The sequence below is a fragment of the Lissotriton helveticus genome, chromosome 5_1 (genome assembly GCF_964261635.1).
Source record: "Lissotriton helveticus chromosome 5_1, aLisHel1.1, whole genome shotgun sequence".
Lineage (NCBI taxonomy): Eukaryota > Metazoa > Chordata > Amphibia > Caudata > Salamandridae > Lissotriton > Lissotriton helveticus.
This window is the reverse complement of record NC_136065.1, coordinates 245,960,722-245,980,694: the sequence shown is the minus strand read 5'-3', so window position 1 is coordinate 245,980,694 and position 19,973 is coordinate 245,960,722. Positions and strand designations below refer to the sequence as shown.

Sequence of the window (19,973 nt, the reverse complement as noted above, 5' to 3'; positions counted from 1 at the left end):
GAGATGTTCGAAATATTAAACCTTCTCAGAGTAAATGTAGTTGAATAATGAACATTTTGTTAATTTTTGCAGGGGGTTGCCAGAATGGTGCATGCCAAGGGCTAGTAGTGAGCAAACTATGGAGTGGTGCAGTTGTTTTATTGAAATTCCTGGAGCGATAAGGGGAGTTTCTGGGTTTCATCTAATCACATACTGAGTTTTTAAGGAACATATTGAAACTTCAAAAGATTTATAGTGTGTACTTCCCACTATTGGATTCTGATTGAAGCTTTCTGGTGCTTCCTTGTTGGACTATTGTTTAAATTCTGCAAGAAATGTTTTGAATCCTCAACGGAGTCTGATTTGAAACTGCAACTGGTTTCAAAAGGAATTGATGTAGATTTTGAAGTTGAGATTATTGTCTAACATGAAGCCTCAGGATTTGCACTTTCGATAATGGACTGCCTATTTTCCAGAAGTTAAGTGTGCTTAGCCAAGTCTTCAAAGTTAGGGACAATTAGACACAGGGCAAATGTTATTCATGTTATCAGGCTTTTTCAGCAGTTGTTATCCGTCATATCATTAGAAAGTCTGTAGAAGACTTCTTGTAAGAGGGAGGGATTTGTTAGCTTGTGCAGAAGATGTTAAAGAAGAGCTAATGTCTTTAGCAAGAGACAGGGAATTTGATGTGTGAATTGTGGAATGGTCTCAGCTTTGTAATCATTTTGAGCATCACAGAAAACCTTATTTACTATGTCAGTGTTCAAAGAAGTCACCCACTATGAATTGGTACAGGATTTGTTTGGACATCAGGTGACTGAGTGGAAAAGAGTTTAGTCTTATCAGTTTTTTTGTTAAAGATTAGGGGAAAGTTTTGCATTTTTCTTTAAAATGTATGTGGGCTTCATATTGGAAGGAGCATTTGTATTGAGCAATTTTTTAGGACACTTATTTAGCTCTGTTGAACTCCGTATTGATGAAAGACAATTTGGCCTTAAGGATAAACCCTTTGTTTTTCTCCTAAATTAAGTACTTGGGGTTCTCTGCCGATGCATAGGGAATTTAGTACCTCTCATTGCCTCTTAGTGCTTCTCACTCCTTGTTAAGCTGTACACAGAACCAGTGGACTGATATCTCGGGTTTCTTCTTTTAAGCTTTGAGAGGCAAGCTTATCCATTAGATCTGTTCTATTCATTGTGAATCAGTAGGTTAGTGTGGTGCCCCTGCGCATTGTCGGGATATCATAAAGAGACAAGGAGAGTCTACAAGCGAGGATGTCTAGCGTAATAGCCTTATATACTACCACCCGTTGTTTGGGTTTTCTCAATTGACCACTGGTCATTTGAGAAGAGGCAGGAGAAAGGCACCATAAATCTCGCAATAAGTCTACATGGATCGATGGTCCAGAATTTAGAGTACCTTTACTCAAAATTACAAATGACAGAACGCAATAGCTTTCATGCTTGGGTATAGTGTAAGTATGTTGCTAACTGAGACACACAGCAGTCTGTGGACGCAGTTTACCATGAAACAATGAGGTCCTACCGAGTGAAGGAGTGAAGTGGAAATGAACAAGAAACCTTAAATAATTCTGATGGATGAATACGAATTCTTCATGGATTGCTTGCTAATTTGACTTCCTCAATTAAAAACAGCCATAAATGATGAAACTCAAGTCCCAACTGAATTTCTTCATTGGTTCTAAAATTAATTGAATAGCAATCATCAGAAATGTACAAGAACAACATTTCATGTGAGAAGGTCAGCCCTAAAGATTGAAGAACATTGTTCACCAGTTCTTGGTCCTGAGGAGAACCCTGAACTTCTTGGGTTCAAAACGCGTTGACAATTCAAAAACCAGTTAGTTGTTGTGAAAAAAGGAACTCTGGCACCTAGGGAACCCTCTTTCTGAGTAACACATACTCTGGGTCCTCTCTCGTGGCCTGATTAGAAACCCCGGGTTGTGGTCTATTGAAGGGGCATATATTAATGTCATAATCAAATACTGGCTCCTCCTGTCTTCAAAATTTGGAACTGGGACATGTTCAGTTTTTTTGAGTCTATGTTTTGTTGATGAAAAATGTCACTGTCACTTTCATGTTTTGTTGTATGGGACACAAAACATCCTTTGTTAGTTGTGTGGGTTATCAAATTGACTTATTTATTGTGTTTTATGTTGCTTGTTGCTCGTTGCTCCAATGTTGAGTTCAGTAATCTGATGAACAAAAGCTCACCGTCCCCAAGAAAGTGGTAGATATGAAGGAATTTGGTGGTGATTGGGTCTGCTGTTTTTATTTCCTCGAAAATGAAAATGGGTAATTGATTGTTTATAGAGTCTATCGCCCTCCCCTTTACCCCTCTCCCTTTTGTGATGAGGAGGTGCAAAAAGTTCTATCACCGTTCTGGAAGGAATAGGGATCATCCCCTAGCACACTATGGGAATGTTTTGGAGTCATCAGAAAAACGACAAAGTCGAAAGCTGGAAATGCGGATCTGCTCCCGGAGGCCTGGAAAGAAAAGAAGAGAGTCAGCACACAGGGGTGTTGCTTATGCGCGGCTGCACTCCCTCACTTCCAGGGAGGTAAGATGTCAGTGCAAAGGCGCACAACACCACATAGAAGTGCACTTGAGCACTGTTATGAAAAAAATCTCCAGATCGAATCTGGCGCCTGGGAAATATTTTAAGGTGGGAAGTGTGTGCTTAGACTGAGTAGGCACCTGAAAGAGTGTTACCAAATGTAAGTAACTTGTTTATTAGAAGTCTTGTCCTGTACAAGTATTACCTCTGGTAAATATGCAGCCTCGCTAGCAAACTGATATATTCAACAGTACTTAGACACTAGTTGCAGCATATTGGAATATTTCAGCAGGTTTCTGATATACATTGGCTGCATCCTAACCTTTGACAGCAACTTTATATCAACAGCAGCATTTTATATTATTGACAACACCTTGGAATAATTGAACATAACTAAACAGGATGTTGTAGGACCTCTCGCAAACGATTACAGCAATTTTGATAATATTTTATTATTAGGAATTCTGATCAGAATTTTAGTTTTTATAGCAACTGGGATTAGCACTGTATCTATCTACATGCAGTGTTTTTTTAACACAAAACTTGTTTCTGCTACCACATAAAGTGTGATAGCCATTTTCTCTGGTGAAGCAAAATGCATCAGGCCGAATTGGTCTATATTCTGTTTCTCCTGTGCCAAACATGTGTCTGATAGGAGTTAATCTGAAAGAAACACGTTAGTGATAGATTCCTTACCTTAGAATTACCCCCAGGCGTCAGACTGAATCTGGAAAGTTTTCGTCAGCAGTACCCCTGTGAGTCGGTAGGTGTCGTCATGCGGCTCCTCGTTCGTCGTTGGCGTCGTAGTCGCCGAGATGACGTCGCTGGAGCTACTTAGACGCGCTGACGTCAGTTCTTTATTTTTCCGCGCCAACAAGCGCAGATCCGGAGAAAGCGGTACCCCCAGTCACTTTTTGACTAAGTTATTTTTGGGACTTTTTGTCTCTGTTTTTCGAGTCTTCGACTTCTGGTGTATAGGGATGCCTGGTTTTAAGTCTTGCGTGGCTTGTCCCCACACGATGTCCGTGACGGACCTGCACCGTGAGTGTCTCTACTGCCTGGGGCGCAGCCATGACTCAGAGTTGTGCCCCGAATGCCGGGCCATGGTTCAGAAAACTTTGCGGGAGCGGTCCCAAAAGTTGCTGAAGGCCTGGGAGTTGGCTCTGCGGCGTTCAAGGTCCCGGTCCCGTGGGAGGTCGAGAGACCGGTCATGGAGCCGACATCAGCATCGTTTGACGAAGTCTTCGCACTCGGAGTCAGGTAAGGCAAAGCTCAAGAAGGCGAAGAAGCGTTTTCGCTCTTTGCCTTCCCCTAGCCTGTTGTGCGACACGGATGAGGGTGCGGTTGGTGCCACCCCAGCGGCTCCGGTAGAGCCTAAGCAGTTGCCGATGACCTACCTGCCCTTTCCTGGTCCATCGGCGACTCCAGCCCAGTTGCAGGAAATTGCCGTCTTCCATGGCATGAGTCTTTGGTCCGTCGGGCCCCTTCGCCAATCCTTCGGGCCCCTTCGCCAATCCTTCGGGCCCCTTCGCCAATCCTTCGGGCCCCGTAGGCCCGACTGGGGGTATTCGCTCTTCCTCGCCGTCGGCTCCGACCCAACGTCGTCGACGACTCCAGTCTCGATGCCGAGAGACCCCCATGGATCTATGCATGGATCTCAGCAGATGTCGGTTGTCCTCGTAAAACCTCCATCAACGACGCTGACGCCGTACCCGACTTCCACCCCAATGTGGAGACAGTGCCGGACCGGTATCGATTGACGCCAATTCCGACGCCATTAGGGAATTTCTATCCCATTCTCCATTTGCCTCCCTCTTTTCCGCCTGTCCGGCAGGTTGGGGAGGACAGGGAGGACTGGGATGGGTCTGAGGACCCTCTTGCAGGCTAGTGCGAGTTAGAACTGTACTGGGAAGAGGATTTAGAGGATGCAGGTGACTTGGATTTTACTCCAGAACCTGGCACACAGTCTCCTTCTACCGTGACTACGGAGGAAGGTGGTACATATTCTGTGGTGTTGCGTAGATACCTCGAGCTCCCTAAGGCTTCCGTCAGTACTAACCTCCTGACAGAAGTGCTTTGGCCGGCGTCTTCTTCTGTGGAGCCCCTGCTGCCCTTTAATGATGGACTCTCTGACGTTTTTTTGGCATCTGGTCCAGGCCCAACACAGGGGCTCCTGTGGATAAGAATGTGACCCGACGCCATCGCCCAGCCCCGGGTGACCCCATTTTCCTCTCCCAACACCCTACCTCTGAGAGTTTGGTTGTCCAAGCCTCTCCGTTCCCAAGCGCATTCCCTTCTGCACCTCCGGACAGGGAAGAAAATTTTTACTTCTGCCAGTTCAGGGCTGCTGTCTGTGAACACCGCATGCCTCTTGGCCTGTTATTCCCATTCTGTGTGGGACACGGTTGCGCAGGTGCTGCCTCAGTGTCCGGAGGAGGCCCGGATGGTGCTCTCCCAAGCTATTGCTGAGGGAAAGAGACGCAGCCAAGTTCACAATTCGTTGTGGTCTTGACACCGCCGACTCGCTGGGCAGGGCGATTTCCACGACGGTGGCGCTGCGCCACCACACCTGGCTGAGGACAACTGATGGAAGTCCCCTTTGATGGCACTCGCCTTTTTGGTGACAAGTCAGATAGTGCGTTGGAGCATTTTAATGACTACGGCCAAGTCCTTAGGTCTTTCGGCCACGAGCACTCCTTCCACTTCTGCTTTTTGCTCCTTTCGTGGCCAAGGAAGGGGCGCGCAAACACTTTTGTGGCTTTTGTTTCAGAGCCACAGGCCTGCGCAGCCGCGGACGTGGGACCCGCAGAGGTGGGTCACGGGGCCAGCAGGCTGGTCAGTCCACCACCTCCCCTGCCGCCACTGCCTCCAAACCTTCCTAGTCCGGTGTTTCTGGCCCACCAAACGCCAGTGTGTGGCAGGATTCGCCATCACCTCCCCCACTGGCGTACCATCACTTCAGACAGATGGGTGTTACAGATAGTCCAAAGGGGCTACTCCCTCCCCTTAGAGACTACCCCACCAGCCATGCCACCTCAGTTTCCTCACATATCGGGGGATCACTTGGCACTGCTCCAGCAGGAAGTTGCGGCTCTCTTGGCCAAGGGGGCCATCGATCGCGTTCCGATGCCAGAAGTAGGTCGTGGTTGTTACTCCCACTACTTTCTGGTCCTAAAGAAGGACAAGGGCCTGCGTCCTATCTTAGACCTTTGGAACGTCAATCGCTTCCTCCAGATGGGAAAGTTAAAGATGCTCACACTGGCTCATGTCTTGTCTGCCCTGGGCCCGCAAGACTGGCTGGTAGCGTTGGACTTGCAGGACTTGCAGGACTCTTATTTTCATATCCCCATCCTGCCAGGCCACCGGCGTTACCTGTGGTTCACTGTAGGCCACAAACACTTTCACTTCACCGTGCTCCCTTTTGGCCTTACCAGCGCCCCTCGGGTGTTCACGAAAGTGATGGCGGTGGTCGCAGGTCATCTGTGCAGATCAGGGGTTTCAGTGTTCCCTATCTCGACGACTGTTGTTGAAGGCGGGCTCGCCCCGGGCAGTTGTCTCCCATCTCCAGACTACGGCCGACCTCCTGCATTTGCTGGGGTTCTCCATCAACATGCCGAAGTCGCACCTAATTCCCTCTCAGAAGCTCCTCTTTATCAGAGCGGTTCTGGACACGGCGCAGTTTCGGGTTTATCCTCCCAAGCAGCGAGTCCGGGACATTCAGGCTATGATTCCGATTTTTCGTCCCTGGTCCTGGATTTCGGTCAGGATGACCTTGAGGCTGCTGGGCCTCATGGCCTCCTGCTTCCTGCTGACCAATCATGCCAGATGGCATATGCGGGCTCTGCAGTGGGACCTGAAGTTTCAGTGGGCGCACCATCAAGGGCACCTGTCCGTGCACGTCCGGATCTTGGCGGGCACTGCACAGCAGTTGCAGTGGTGGTTCATGGACCAACATTGGTCAGTGGCAGATCCCTCTCCCTTCCCCAACCGGAGCACTCAGTGGTGACGGATGCGTCCCTCCTGGGATGGGGCGGCCATAAGGGAGAGGCGGAGATCAGAGGCCTCTGGTCTCCGGCGGAGTCTAGGCTCCATATCAATCTTCTGGAGCTCCGGGCGATCCTACTTGCACTGAAGGCATTCCTTCCCTCTGCCAGGGGAGAGTAGTGCAGGTGTTCACAGACAACACCACCGCCATGTGGTATTGAAACAAGCAACAAGCGGGTGAGGGGAGGGGGGTCATTGACCTTATGTTAGGAGGCTCTGCGTATCTGGACATTGCCGGAACGTCAATGCATTTCTTTGATGGTTCAACACTTGGCAGGTTCTTTGAATGCCAGGGCAGACGAACTCAGCCGCAGGTGCATGATGGATCACGAATGGAGTCTTCACTCGGAGGTGGCGCAAGGCCTCTTTCAACAGTGGGGAAAGCCTTGGTTAGATCTACCGAAGAGAATGTGCAGTGCCATCTCTTCTGCGTGTTGGAATTTCCAAGGCGGCACTCGCTTGGCGACGCTTTTCGTCACGAGTGGAGCTGCGGTCTATTGTGCGCTTTTCCACCTATACCACTTCTGCCCAGAGTGCTGAAGAAGATCAGGCGCGACCAGGCCCAAGTCATTCTTGTGGTCACGGGCTCGAAGAGTTTGGTATCCCGAGCAACTTCCCCCGATCCGACTGCCTCTTTGGAAGGATCTTCTGTCACAGAAGCAGGGGACGGTCATCCATCCAAACCAGTCCAGCCTCCACCTACATGCGTGGAGATTGAGCGGCAACAGTTGATTCCATTTGACTTGCCTCCTGAAGTCTGTGATATCATTCTGGCAGCCAGGCGTCCCTCCATCCACTAAATCAGTATACTCCTGCAGGTGGAAAAAAATTGTGGCATGGTGCACAGCAGAGGCTGTGTATGCCCTTTCTGCCCCTCTTTCAGAAGTCCTTTTGTTCCTTCTTTCTCTGGCCCAGCAGGGCTCTGCTCTGGGCACTATTAAGGGCTACTTTTCTGCAATTGCGGCCTTTCTCAGGCTCCCTGATCAGCCTTCTCTCTTCAAGTCCCCTGTTGTAAGTAGATTCCTCAAAGGCATTTCACACCATTTCCCTCCTATTCCGTTTGTAATGCCGCAGTGGGACTTGAAGCTGGTTCTTACTTATTTGATATGCGCTCCTTTTGAGCCACTTCACAACTGTCCTCTTTGTTTATTGACTTTGAAGACTGCTTTCCTGGTTGCCATCAACACCGCTAGGCGCGTGAGTGAGCTCCAGGCTCTTTCCTGTAAGCCTCCTTTTCTGTCGGTTCATCCGGACAAGGTTGTGCTTCTCACTCTTCCTTCCTTCTTGCCAAAGGTTGTCACTGCCTTCCACATCGGGCAACTATCACCTTGCCCACTTTCTTTCCGACTCCGCACCCTTCCAGAGAGGAAGAGAGGCTCCACCGTCTGTACCCAAAACGTGCACTCTCATTTTACCTGAATCGTACACAACAGTTCTGGGTGGATGACCAGCTCTTTGTTGGCTACGTAGGCGCCAAGAAAGGCCGAGCTGTACACAAGAGGACTATCTCCAGCTGGGTCGTCTTGTGTATAAAAGCCTGTTATTCTCTTGCTAAATAGGAACCTCCGGTGGGGTTGCGCGCCCATTCTACCAGGGCGACATCAGCTACTACTGCATTGGGACGTGGTGTCCCCCTGCAAGACATCTGTCAGGCAGCCACGTGGGCCTCGCTGCACACTTTTACTAAGCATTATTCCATTGACAGTCCAGTCCGGAAAGACTGCTTCGTTGGCCGTTCTGTCCTCCGTGACTTTGTGGTGTGATCTTGGTTCGCAGACCCACCACCGGGTTGGTATTGCTGGGGTATCTATTCTAAGGTAAAGAATCTATCACTAACGTGTTTCTTTCAAATGAACAAGTTACTTACCTTTGGTAACGATATATCTGTAAGAAACATTAGTTAGTGATACATTCCTTACCACCTCATCCATCCTCCCCGTTCTGCAAACTGATTTTTAGGGTTAAGGTCATCCCTTTCAGGGCCCTAGTTTGAATGCATCAGTGGTAGTATCTTGCATGGCTCTGCGTTCCTAGCGCTGAAAGTAGTGTACAGAACTGACTAGACGCGCATGTCGGCGTGTCTAAGTAGCTCCAGCGACTAAGACACCAACAACGTACGTGGAGCCGCATGACGAAGCCTACCGACGCGCAGGGGTACTGCTGACAAAAACTTTCTGGGCCCAGTCTGACACCTGGGGGTAATTCTAAGGTAAGGAATCTATCACTAACTAATGTTTCTTACAGATATATCATTACCGAAGGTAAGTAACTTGTTCGTTGTTTTTACTGGGCACAGTGCTTAAGTAGGACATTAAATATATGTGCTGTTGCAGAGGAGCAATGCTTCCACTCACTTTGGGAGGCCTGGGACTGTATCATGAGCTCAGTAATGTGCCTTAAAATTCTGTAGTAGTAAAATCGTGATGTAAATGCAGTATTTATGGCCATGTTTTGAAAGTGTTCTTGGAAGGGGAAGTTTCTTTCCTATCCTCATTACACCCCACCACGCCCAACATTACGTGGGAAGAACAGCATTATAATATTGGTATTACAAAGCTTAGCAGGCTGGTTTTGGACATTATTAATTTAGGATATAGATGAATGCTAACATTTATAGAAAGCAACATAATTAGGCGACACATTGAATATAGTTGGCCAGTTATTCTTTTTTGTCCGCAAGTACAGTAAGGTAAAACACATTACATTTAAAGTAATGACAAGCTATAGGGTCTGGGGAGTAATGCTTTACATGATAGTGATCCAAAGAGAAAATAATGATCACGACCCCATGTCACTTAGTATCCAGTGTTTTCTTCTTCCTAACTTGCCACTACCACCCTGTTGGGTATGGATGCCCTGACAATAAGCAACAACCTTAAAAATGTAAAGTTGAATGGTATTTGCACCTCTCCTGATGTTATTACAAAAATTTATGATGCAGTATCCATCTATCCGGTATGATAGTCGAGAACGTGTATCATCTAAAAATGATCCTAGAACTACATAACACATTGTTCTCGGAATTGCAGCAGTTCTTTTAAATACATTATAAGCGAGCTAATAGAGCACCCCAGTCCCAGGAATGGTTTACATCAGCTTGTAGGGCAGCCAGGACAGTGCTTCTATGTGGCATTACGCTAGGCAACAGGGCAAAAATTGCTGAATGTAGAGCACTGTTAAAATAACTTTAAGAATCATTAAGACTCCATGGGAACTGGGAATCTAGGACGGTCTCATAGTTGCTTCCAAAAGCAAAGATATCAAAAGCTTTTGGCACATAGTCATCCAGGGTGGTCTCCTCCTTGCCAAGAGACCAGAGGTACACATCTAACCAAGTGATTGGGTTGACCATTTTAAATCGCTCTATTCCACTTTGCTGCAGACCTAGCACTCTGATCAAGAGAGTAATCAGAAAACTAAAATACCCCTACTTTAAGCCAAAGCTGTGACGACACCAAGCAAGCAAAACAAGTCATTGCGACCCTCCTCAGAAGAGCCCGCTTGTCCAGGGACCACTACCTGCCCTTAAAAAATTAAATGAAAACGTTTCATTTTTTTAAAAAATGCATTCTGTTTTCCTTTAAGGACAACGGGCAGTATTTAAAAAAAATCTGCTTTATTGAAAAGCAGTCCCAGACATGGAGGTCTGCTGAGCCCTGCAGGCCACCATCTCTGGGAGGGCCAGCCATTGCCAATGGGGTCGCAAATTGCTTTTACTTCATTAATATTCATGAGCCTCGCATTTTGCAACCCCATTCGGAATCGCAATTACAGTTGTACATTGTAAGTTGCGACTCGCAATTTGCGACTTGCATTCTAGCGCAAATTGCAAGTCGCAATTTACACTTGTCGTACATCTGGCCCTTAGTCTTTTGGATAACCTCCAATAGATTTTTTGTAAACAAGTTCCTGCTTAGCTAACTGACTAGATTACAGATAATAACGTGCTAAGCCATTATCAAGCAGGTTTTAGAGCAAGAACTATAACCGTGAACAAGGTTTTCAGCTTTCTCATGACCAAGTAGAGGGCAGTGGACATCAGTGGGGGGAATAATCTTTATGTCGCCATAGTCGACAAATTAATGTAAATAAAGGAGTTCGCCAGGGCTGTGTTTTGGCTTCCACATTTTTCCTACTTTTAATTGATGGCTACATTGGTTTCCTGGCTAATTGTGAAAATGATGCACCAACTACAGTAGTTTGATGGAGACAAGCGTTAATTTTTGCAAATGATGCCCTCCTTATCTCAACTTCTCCTAAAGGCCGGGAAACCCTGTCCAAATCATGGGATAGAAATAAACGCGCTGAAAACTAAATTCATGGCCTTCAATAGATGGAAAAACTATATAGGGAACATTAGCCTGGGCAAGAATATCCTTGGAAGGGTAATATAATCTGATTACCTAGGACTTTGGTTATCTGATTCTAATTCATGGGCATCCTAAATTATTAACAGATCTCTTTTGAATAAGCATGGGTCTTCATCGATAGTTAGGTGTGCCAAGAGGGCATCCTTTTATCCGATTTCCCGAGCTATTGAAATCTACAAAGCCTAAGTTATAAACACAGAACCCTGGGGATATTGCGATGTGGCAAACAATGGGGTAGACAAGAACGACTTTATCAGGTAATTTCTGAATTTATGGTAGGACACTCCACTACTGTCACTAAAACTAGACCTCGCCCATAAGTCCTTTGCAAGCCTGGCAAAATTAAGGCCCTTCCTCTACTTGCTTTGTATCTGGAGTACCGACGAATGGAAGCGTATAGAAACACACTTTGTCATTAGTTGTTTAATGCTTGCAGGATTCCTTGGTTGAAATATGCGAAGTATTTTCCGCTTGTTCTAGGCCTAAGTGACTGCTGGTACAACCATTCGTCTATCATGCCAACTCTGGTCGGTACTGTTAAGGGAAGGTATTGGGCAATTTGATGGAACAAAGAGAATCCTTAGACTCCCTTGGTTGGACCACAACTTTTTTGTCCCATAAATGTGTATTTCGGTTTGAGGAATTCTTATATCACATTTCCCATCGTTCTTGTGATAACTCTATGTGAAGTTGAGATATGTCCGTTCTACCAAATGCCACTTTTACATCATCTTGGTCGGCTTCTGCTATCAAGTCTAATATGTGCCCAACATGTTGTTGCTCCGTTGTATCTGAGGAACGCTTGTAGCTCTTCTGTACTGCTTACTTAAAACATGGAGCTAGATGGATTGTGCCTCTGTGTTAGTTATCAAGGGTATCCAATCGGGTTAATGCATTGAGACTTTGTAAATTTGACACCACTGTGCTTGTGGATTTTGCTGTTTCAATCCCCCAGATTCATCATGCTCCTCTTTTACGAGTCCTTAATAGCGATTATTAAGGAATTGCTATTAAAGATGCGCAAAACGGGATGCATGTAGATATCGCAAAATTTATAGCGATTGCTACTGCTTCCTTATTTGCGATTCGCTAAATGCTAATCGCAAATAGGGAATGACTCCCCATTCATTCCTATGGGCCAAAGGCCCATAGGAATGAATGGGGAGTCATTCCTTATTTGCGATTAGCACAAATAAGGAAGCGATTTCAAGGGTGCCAGGGTGTCCAAAGGACACCCTGTAGCACCCCTGAAATGGTGATTTACACTGGTGTTGCGCCCACACATGTCCAAAGGACATGTGTGTGTGTGTGTGTAACATCCAACTTAGAAAAATGCACTGAAGTGCATTTTTCTAAGTTTTCGCTATTTACCACGAAGTCAGACTTCGCGGTAAATAGCGGCCAAAAATTGCGAATTCGCAATTCTAAAATGGTTCATGAATTGCATTCAAGGAATCTCAAATATATTTTCCTTAAATGCAATTCCTCGCAATTTAGCGATTTCAAAATTTGAGATTTTTGCATTTGGGATGATGAATCCCAAATGCAAAAAAAGCACTCGCAAAGGGCCAGATTCGCAGAATCTGGCCCTTTGCGAGCCGATTTTTGCTTCATGAATCTGGCTGTTAGTTTTTATATGCAGCATGGCTCATAAGATTGAAAATGTTCAGTAACGCCAACTCTTTGTTTGGCCACCAATTGTAAGCTCAGTATTTAATGATTTTAATACCTTTTGTAACGTTTTGATTTTTTTTATGTTTAATGTTTTAATACAAATGCCAATTGTGTTTTGTTGATGGATTTTTATTACCCGACCTGACAATAAATGGTGATATTGAATGACAAGCTATAGCCAGAATCTTTGTAAAGTTCCACCAAATTGGCACACCGTATATTCTCCTACAGCTGTCTGCTGTGAGTCCTCATGTGATCGTTACGGGGCCACATCATTTTGCTGATAGTTACTATGTGCCATTGACTTTCTGGTTCTGGTTATGCGGAAAGTAGAACCTTGCTTCACACACTGCCAGTGGAGATTTGTCAGTGGTAGAGTTGGCTTCTCCAGTCCTGGCAAAGGCTTCACAGCAGAGGTGTACAGCCCTCAAGCTGCACTTGCCCAATCCTTTCCTGCTAAATGCGCTACACAGAGCTTTTCACACCGTGCCATCTGGGTGCATTGACTTTGTCAATGCTTGTTTTGTTAAGTCACCTTAGAATTATTGCATCCATTCAGATGCTGAAGAACACACAGTGTATTTCATTTTCAAACATTCTACATGTATTTGTGAATTGTTACCAGGTGTTTTATTACACAGGTAAGTAAATTGGTTTTGACTACTTTCTAAGTATGCATGTGTGTATGCATATGGTATTTGGATGGCACATCTAGCCAAAAGCAAGCAGAGCGCTGCACATGATCAAAGACAATGTCTTTTTATATAGATCTCTGATCAGTTGTTACACATTTTGTATGAATAAATAACAGGATGTTTGCATAGCTCTTAACATTTGCTCTTTCAGGCCATTAATAATGGATACCACTTCACTCCCTTCTCACAGATCACTGAAAAATTACATTGAAAAATATTGATCACTCTCAATCGCATTTAGTAACAAGATTTTGGATGATAGTGAGCTGTAGAAACTACATTATGTCTTGTGACACACATGTAACCTTTATCATTTACATAAGGGCTCCAAAGCACTCCACAAACACGGTCATTGCAAACCCTTACCATGGCACAACAAGCTCTAGAATATACGCATTCGAGTAGACAACTACCACAGGAGTATGATTTGAAGTCACGGTGCTGAGAGAACACCAGGGGATGATTTGTATACTATTACACCCCCATTGGCACCAAGTAATGTTTATCCATCTGACTTTGGAGTTAAGGTATTCAGCATCGGGTATAGCTTCTTCACTGAACCTTGCTTCTCAACAAGTAGAATAATTATTGTTTGTTGTGCCTCTTCTACCTGCCCAGCAGCCCTACCACCCGCTGTGTGCTGAGATGTTAATCAGTTATTGCAGCTCAGCATTCTGATGCTTGTGTTCCTATGTTCTGCAGGTGGCCTCAGTCTTTGGCTCCAACAGACTCTTCAGCGCATCCCGCGATAAGATGGTAATAATGTGGGAGGTGCACGGAAAATCAGGACCAGCGCAGACATTCCTTGGGCACCATTTAGTTGTGACTGGACTGACAGTGAGCCCAGGTAATGTTCCATGTTATCTGTATCCAGTGAGTGAGTGTCATGCATTCACAGTTCTGAGATTTATATCTCGCCAAAGATGGTTTATGGTAAGGCAAAGACAAATAGTCTCTCTCATGTACTGTGTGTGCTGGATAAAAATGAACAGTGTACACCAGATGATAACAGATGTGATTGTTCTGACTTTTGCTCCATAGAAGAAGGCTACTTCCCTGGCCCACTCATCATAAAGGATGCAGAATTGAAGGAATTTGGTGTAGATAAGCTCTGAATGGATAGCATTCAAGCATCAGAGTGCCTAGATTTGGATGCTGAGCAGATAGATTCATAGTTTAGACAGAGGCAAATGTTGCATTGGTCTTGCATCACTAGCTCCCTTTCTTTTATGCAGCCAGACAGGCCATGTATTTTTTCTTTATGTTCAGTGCTGCCTGGTGCACACTGCACACGTCATTACTTGTTTGCACTCTAAAGATATAAGAGGAATTATGAGGATGAGATTGTGTTTTTAACAAGATAGCTCAATGCTCGTTTGTGTTTTCCAGCAATGCTAACCATGTATACTTTAAGAATGTCCTGAGGTTAGCAACACCAGCTATACATCCAACTGCAGGGCAATATTGTATTATTTCCAAATATTAGTAAATGATAGTGCAGCCACTAGTTATGGTGCACACCAATCCTGGTCTTTAGGCAAACATACCATAGACATGTTTAAACAAATTCTGCTCTCATTAGTAAATCAGCTTTTCTCACCGAAATTGACTGCTAAGAATGATTGCAGACCAGGGGTTTGTTGTCTTTGTTCATTAAATTAAAATAAAATGATGATTACATGTTCGTTTTCTCATTTAGAACAAAAATCAAAAAGTGGTTCTCCGTACACTCTTAAGTGCCAGCAGTGAAGGTTTTTAATGTGACAGCAGGTAGCTCACATACAGAATATGATGCAGTACAGGTGATCAGTTTCAGAAGGACATTCACTAAAATGTTGGTTTGAGGCTTCTTCTCTTTGGCAACAATGTCGGTTCTTTAACAAGTGGCAGACCCTCTTATTTACTTGGAAAGCAATAGGCTATGAAGAATGTTTTCATTTTCAGGAATTGTTCAACACTTTCCCAACTAATGGAATTTCTTGTTCGCCTGCCTCCAGCAGGAACAGATACTTGGAAAAATGAACCCACATATGTATTCACTGCATCCTTTGAACACGATGAGGGAAGACCGGTATAGGTTTTCAATGATTGTGGGGATTACAAGGGGGCTAAACTAAAGGCTGTCCAGCAAGCTATTTCAGGAGGAGCAGAAATGGTGGTTAGGAACTTACATCTGTTGAAAATCAATACCCAACACCAAGCCTGTGAAACCTAGAAACCCTATGTATATTTCCAAATTTGACACACACTAGGAAATTTATTGGTGGTGCTCCTTCCGCCTGATTGGTTGACCTGAATACTGATCAGAACATGCCCATTTTGAGAGCTTTGAATGTATTTCTCATAAATTAAGAAGTCTTCATAGCCTGCCTCACAGAGGATCATGTCCGTAGGAAGGTAAACCCCCTATGTTCCTTTAGAGTGAGAATATCGATACGCTTACCTTTTCATGGGTCAGTATCCCAACTGATGCTAAACCCAACACAGTTCCGGTGAGCAATTTTACAACAAATCCTCACCAACAAACCTGTTTTGGACTTGTCCCCTTCCAGACTAAAATCAATCATATGAACTTGGAAAAAACTAATAACACTATGCATGTTCAAATCTTCAATACCTTGAGGCTTTTACTGGTGGGTTGCAGACCTCATTCCCCCTGATAGTCTTAAGAGGAAACTTTGAATGTGTAGCAGCTTTTAGCATTTTCCAGACCAATGTCAGAAAGTGGAGAGATGTCAGAAATGTGTAGTTTGTTCTATTTGTCGGTGGCCTGATTAGTTCTAAAGTGTATGCAGCAGTGGCAAACGATTTCATAACAAAGTAACTCCATGGCCTCTTCTCCTTTTAAGTAGATGTTAACCCCAGCAGCATGGAAACATGCAACAAAACCATATATTCTGAAATTCTACACACCCCAGAGAGTAAAAGGATGGGTGGCCAGACTTTTTCATGGTAGTCGTGACAAATGAGACTACTTTGTAGCCTTTCACACACGGAAACATGCAAGGGAATTCTAGATGTGCACAGATGCCCATTATTTCATACTTTGCACAGGCAGTGTGCTAGATGTAACATTTTAATTTCAAAACAAACTCTTTTGGAAAGATCGAATTGGGGCCGCTTTCATTTGGTAAAAAATGACTGACTGTTAAAAGATCTAGAGACCTAGGTCTCCAAACTGCAGTCCATTGTGCCGTACTGCCATATTGCAAATTTTCAGACTTCTAATACTTCTTTCCCCCCTTCCGCTGTGTTCTCATCATCTGCAACCTCACTGGATGTGTTCCAGATGTTTTGTTCCACGAGCTGGTTACTGGACGGTGGGTGCACACAAAGTGATCTCCCATCCATAGGGAGGATGTGTTTTTTTCCACCAGTGGAGAAGCAGACGGACAGTGCATGGCAAGTTTACGTCTAGCTGAATGTGTGCTGGTTGGTTGTGTTTGTGCAGTATGGGAGGTCAAGTGCTGAGTAAATGGTGTCCTGACCATTCTGAACGTAGCACAATGCGAGGGCTTCCCTGTCAGGCTTCCTTCATGCATGTTCATACTGTATGCGTGTTGCTGCCAGTGCAGCCTTTTGGCTCTGTATTTTTTTTGCCTTACTTCTCAAAAGATGCAATTTTCGCTCCTGCCTCGTTATTACATAAGCCTGCCCTAGAAAGGAGGACAAAGATATTCATTCAGTAGACTCCACAGACTTATGGTTTGTAAGGCATGTACCGGACAGCATGGATGGGGCATATATCAGCTGCTCAACCAGTTTGAGGCTTGTTTGGCAGAACAGCAAGTAGAATGCACCTGTGAATATGTAAATGAAAAGGTGTATCAGTGCCTCGTCTGTTTGTTTTGGGGAATGGGTACATTGGGGTTTAGGTGCATGTATGCTTGTGTATTTGTGGATCACCTCTTTCTTTGAATGTTTGTGGTCCATGTCTCCCATCTTAGTCATTTTGAAAACTGTCATAAAAAACCCAGACATGCCATTTGCTCAGTGTATCCTGGCAAGTGAATCTGGAGTAGGGAATCTGGAGTAGCAATTCTCACTACCCTCCATTTGATTACTTAGGCTCTGCTGAACACGAAAAGACAAAAATGACTGCAATAGTGTTTCAAGTACTCCTTGTCCTTGCACGCACTATAACCTTGGACTCCAGCACCTACTGCCTGAGCCTTCATTCAAATTGGCCCAACGTGTTTTTAATGATCTGTAATAACTGGTCAGATGTTCTATCCACTTGGTTATGGCATCTCTGACTACGAGTGATTCGTGGCTCTGAACATCTAAGCCTTCCTGTGTTCGCCTCCTCCAGCAAAATAGAGAGGAATCCTCGTCTGCCACGCCTGTTATAGATAGGGACCTATATAAGGATATGGATGAAGAGGACCGCGGCGGTGACAGATTATACTTTTTGGTACAAAAACTACGAGCTACATTAATTGTGCTCCAAAATCTTTGGTTGTCATGTTCTTACTGTGCAAAAATAGCAAAATGTAATGAGCATAAAAATTGGATATTTTTATTAAAACCCATTTAGGAGCACAGAACCTGCATCAGGTAGTTCCCTGTACGAAATACACTAAAAGTAACCCTTCTCATCGTCATTGTTTAGTGTTGCATGTACTCGACACTATAGAAAGGTTACTTAAACTGCCATGTGTCTCTTTTCAGGAGCTTACAACAGGGGAAAGTTTGCTGTTTTATTAAGAGCATGGACCATATGATGCAAACTTAAAAAAACAGAAAACAGAGTGGAGAGAGCGCTCAGTAGGCTCCTCGAAGTCTGTGATCTCGCCATGCGATGCTAGATAGAAGTCTTTTTCCTCCTATACATGACCAGTCAAGGTCTGTGGTTACCCAGCACCATTTACCTTCAGAGGAGGGTACTGCCCAACTTAATGGCTGGTGGGTGATTCCCTGAGTGTTGGACAAACACAGAATGCCAAAGCCCACTGAAGCAGGAGAAGCAAGATCGCTACTTTCAGCCATGACCTGCAATGGCCAGGCCTCACGTGTGGTAGAAGAGGATGGCAGGTTTGCAAGCAGAGCAGAAGTGCACAAGAATTCAAGGAAGAGGCAGTCTACCAGGGAGAGAGCAAAAAGTGGCACTGGGAGATGGCAGTGGATTTTGTGCAGCGTGGCCTGCTGTGTACAGTGGAAGAGGAGTAGGGAAGGCAAATGCACACCAGTGGAGACCGGGAGAAAGTGAGCACATTGAAACTGGATGTATAGCCAGGGCATATGGTCTGGGGAAGACCAATAGCATGCATGTGGTAGGTCAAGGTTGAGTCTCGGCCCAATGGCTGATATGGAGTCTGACTCCTTTGCGTTGAGTGATCTACTGGCGGATAGGGTTGAGTGTGAAGCATTAGAGTGTGCCAAAGAAGAAGTATAGTCTTGCTAGTAAAAAGAAGACCTTTGTACCTCTTCAAGGTGGGCCAATGGTGAAAAACCATACTTCAGAAGTGACAGCCTCCTGAGACATGGGAGGTTTTTGATGGCATCCTTTGAGACCCTTCACAAAATTGAATGGAGTTTACCAGATGGGGGCTGGGGTTCAGGCTTAATTGAAGTGACTTTTACATACTATGAGAGGTAATCTTTGTGAGAAATACAATTCTATGTCAGGACCGGAGGCTTCAGATTATGCTTTTGTACCTTCTTCGCTGTTTTATTACAAAAGTCACAGCAGCCAAAAACAAACCAAATAACAACAGCCCTACCTTAGAACAAAGGATATGGGCAAAACAGAAAACAATGTCCATCAACTACAACTCCCATGAGTATTACTAGGCAGTCCATATTATAGTCCTTTCTCAGTCTCCACTGTAGTTAGACAGGACGTCCCCTTCATGACCACTTCCTCTTTCTTCGCTGCTTCGCAGCCAGTTAAGTGGTTTTACTGCCCTCTCTCCTCATTTCTGTGTATTTGGGGTTTGTTGGGATTTTAATTGGTAATGTTCGTGTATTGATTTATTGTGGGGCTTTGCTGTGTGCTCCGTTTTCCTTTACAGAGCCCAGTTCGGTCGTGGGAGCCTTTTCTGCTCCTACGCGACTTTGCCCTTATTTCGGCCGCCTCCGGCCACTAGAGGGTGCTGTTGCGTCTCGTTCTCCTCGGCGCGGTTTTCCGTTGGGGAATCGCGCTGAGGAGAACGTTTCTGTCAAGTGCCCTGTCGCCTCACCCTGACGCTCGGCAGAGTCTGTATTACCCCACAAATAATTCCTACGCCCCGGTGGGGGTCTGTATAGCAGTGTGACCGCGTTGCCGCCTGCGGGCGTTTAAGGGCACTCAGTGTGGGTTCTGCTTCCATTCACGAGCCTAGCGCGCTGGGAGGTGACTGAGGCCCGGTCCTTTCAGGAGGGCCTGCGCGCTAGTGGGGTGAGTGCCCCCCAGAATTCCCGGTTCCACTGGGCACCTAATTTAAGCTGCATAGCTCTGCCCACGTATTTCTTCTGGTTCTAACCAGCGGTCCTATGCCCCAGACTGACCCCTGCCCATTTTTCGTTCTTAAAGAGTCCTTAGGTTGGTGCTGGTCAGCTAGGGGTGATGGGGGACGAATACTACGAGGAGGAGGAGTCGCAGGGCTACCTCAACGACGATGAGTTCTACCAAGCTGTAGATAGCTCGATTTA

General features: G+C 45.3%; 1 protein-coding gene across 2 annotated transcripts in view; it reads left to right on the top strand.

Moving 5' to 3' along the window:
- Positions 1–19,973, top strand: part of WDR31 (WD repeat domain 31) — a 169,956-nt gene that overhangs the window by 40,223 nt on the left and 109,760 nt on the right. For both annotated transcript variants that reach the window (XM_078642128.1, XM_078642129.1), the window contains exon 5: positions 14,043–14,187. In XM_078642128.1, coding sequence (XP_078498254.1) covers positions 14,043–14,187 — 145 coding nt within the window. The remainder of the gene's footprint in view (positions 1–14,042; positions 14,188–19,973) is intronic.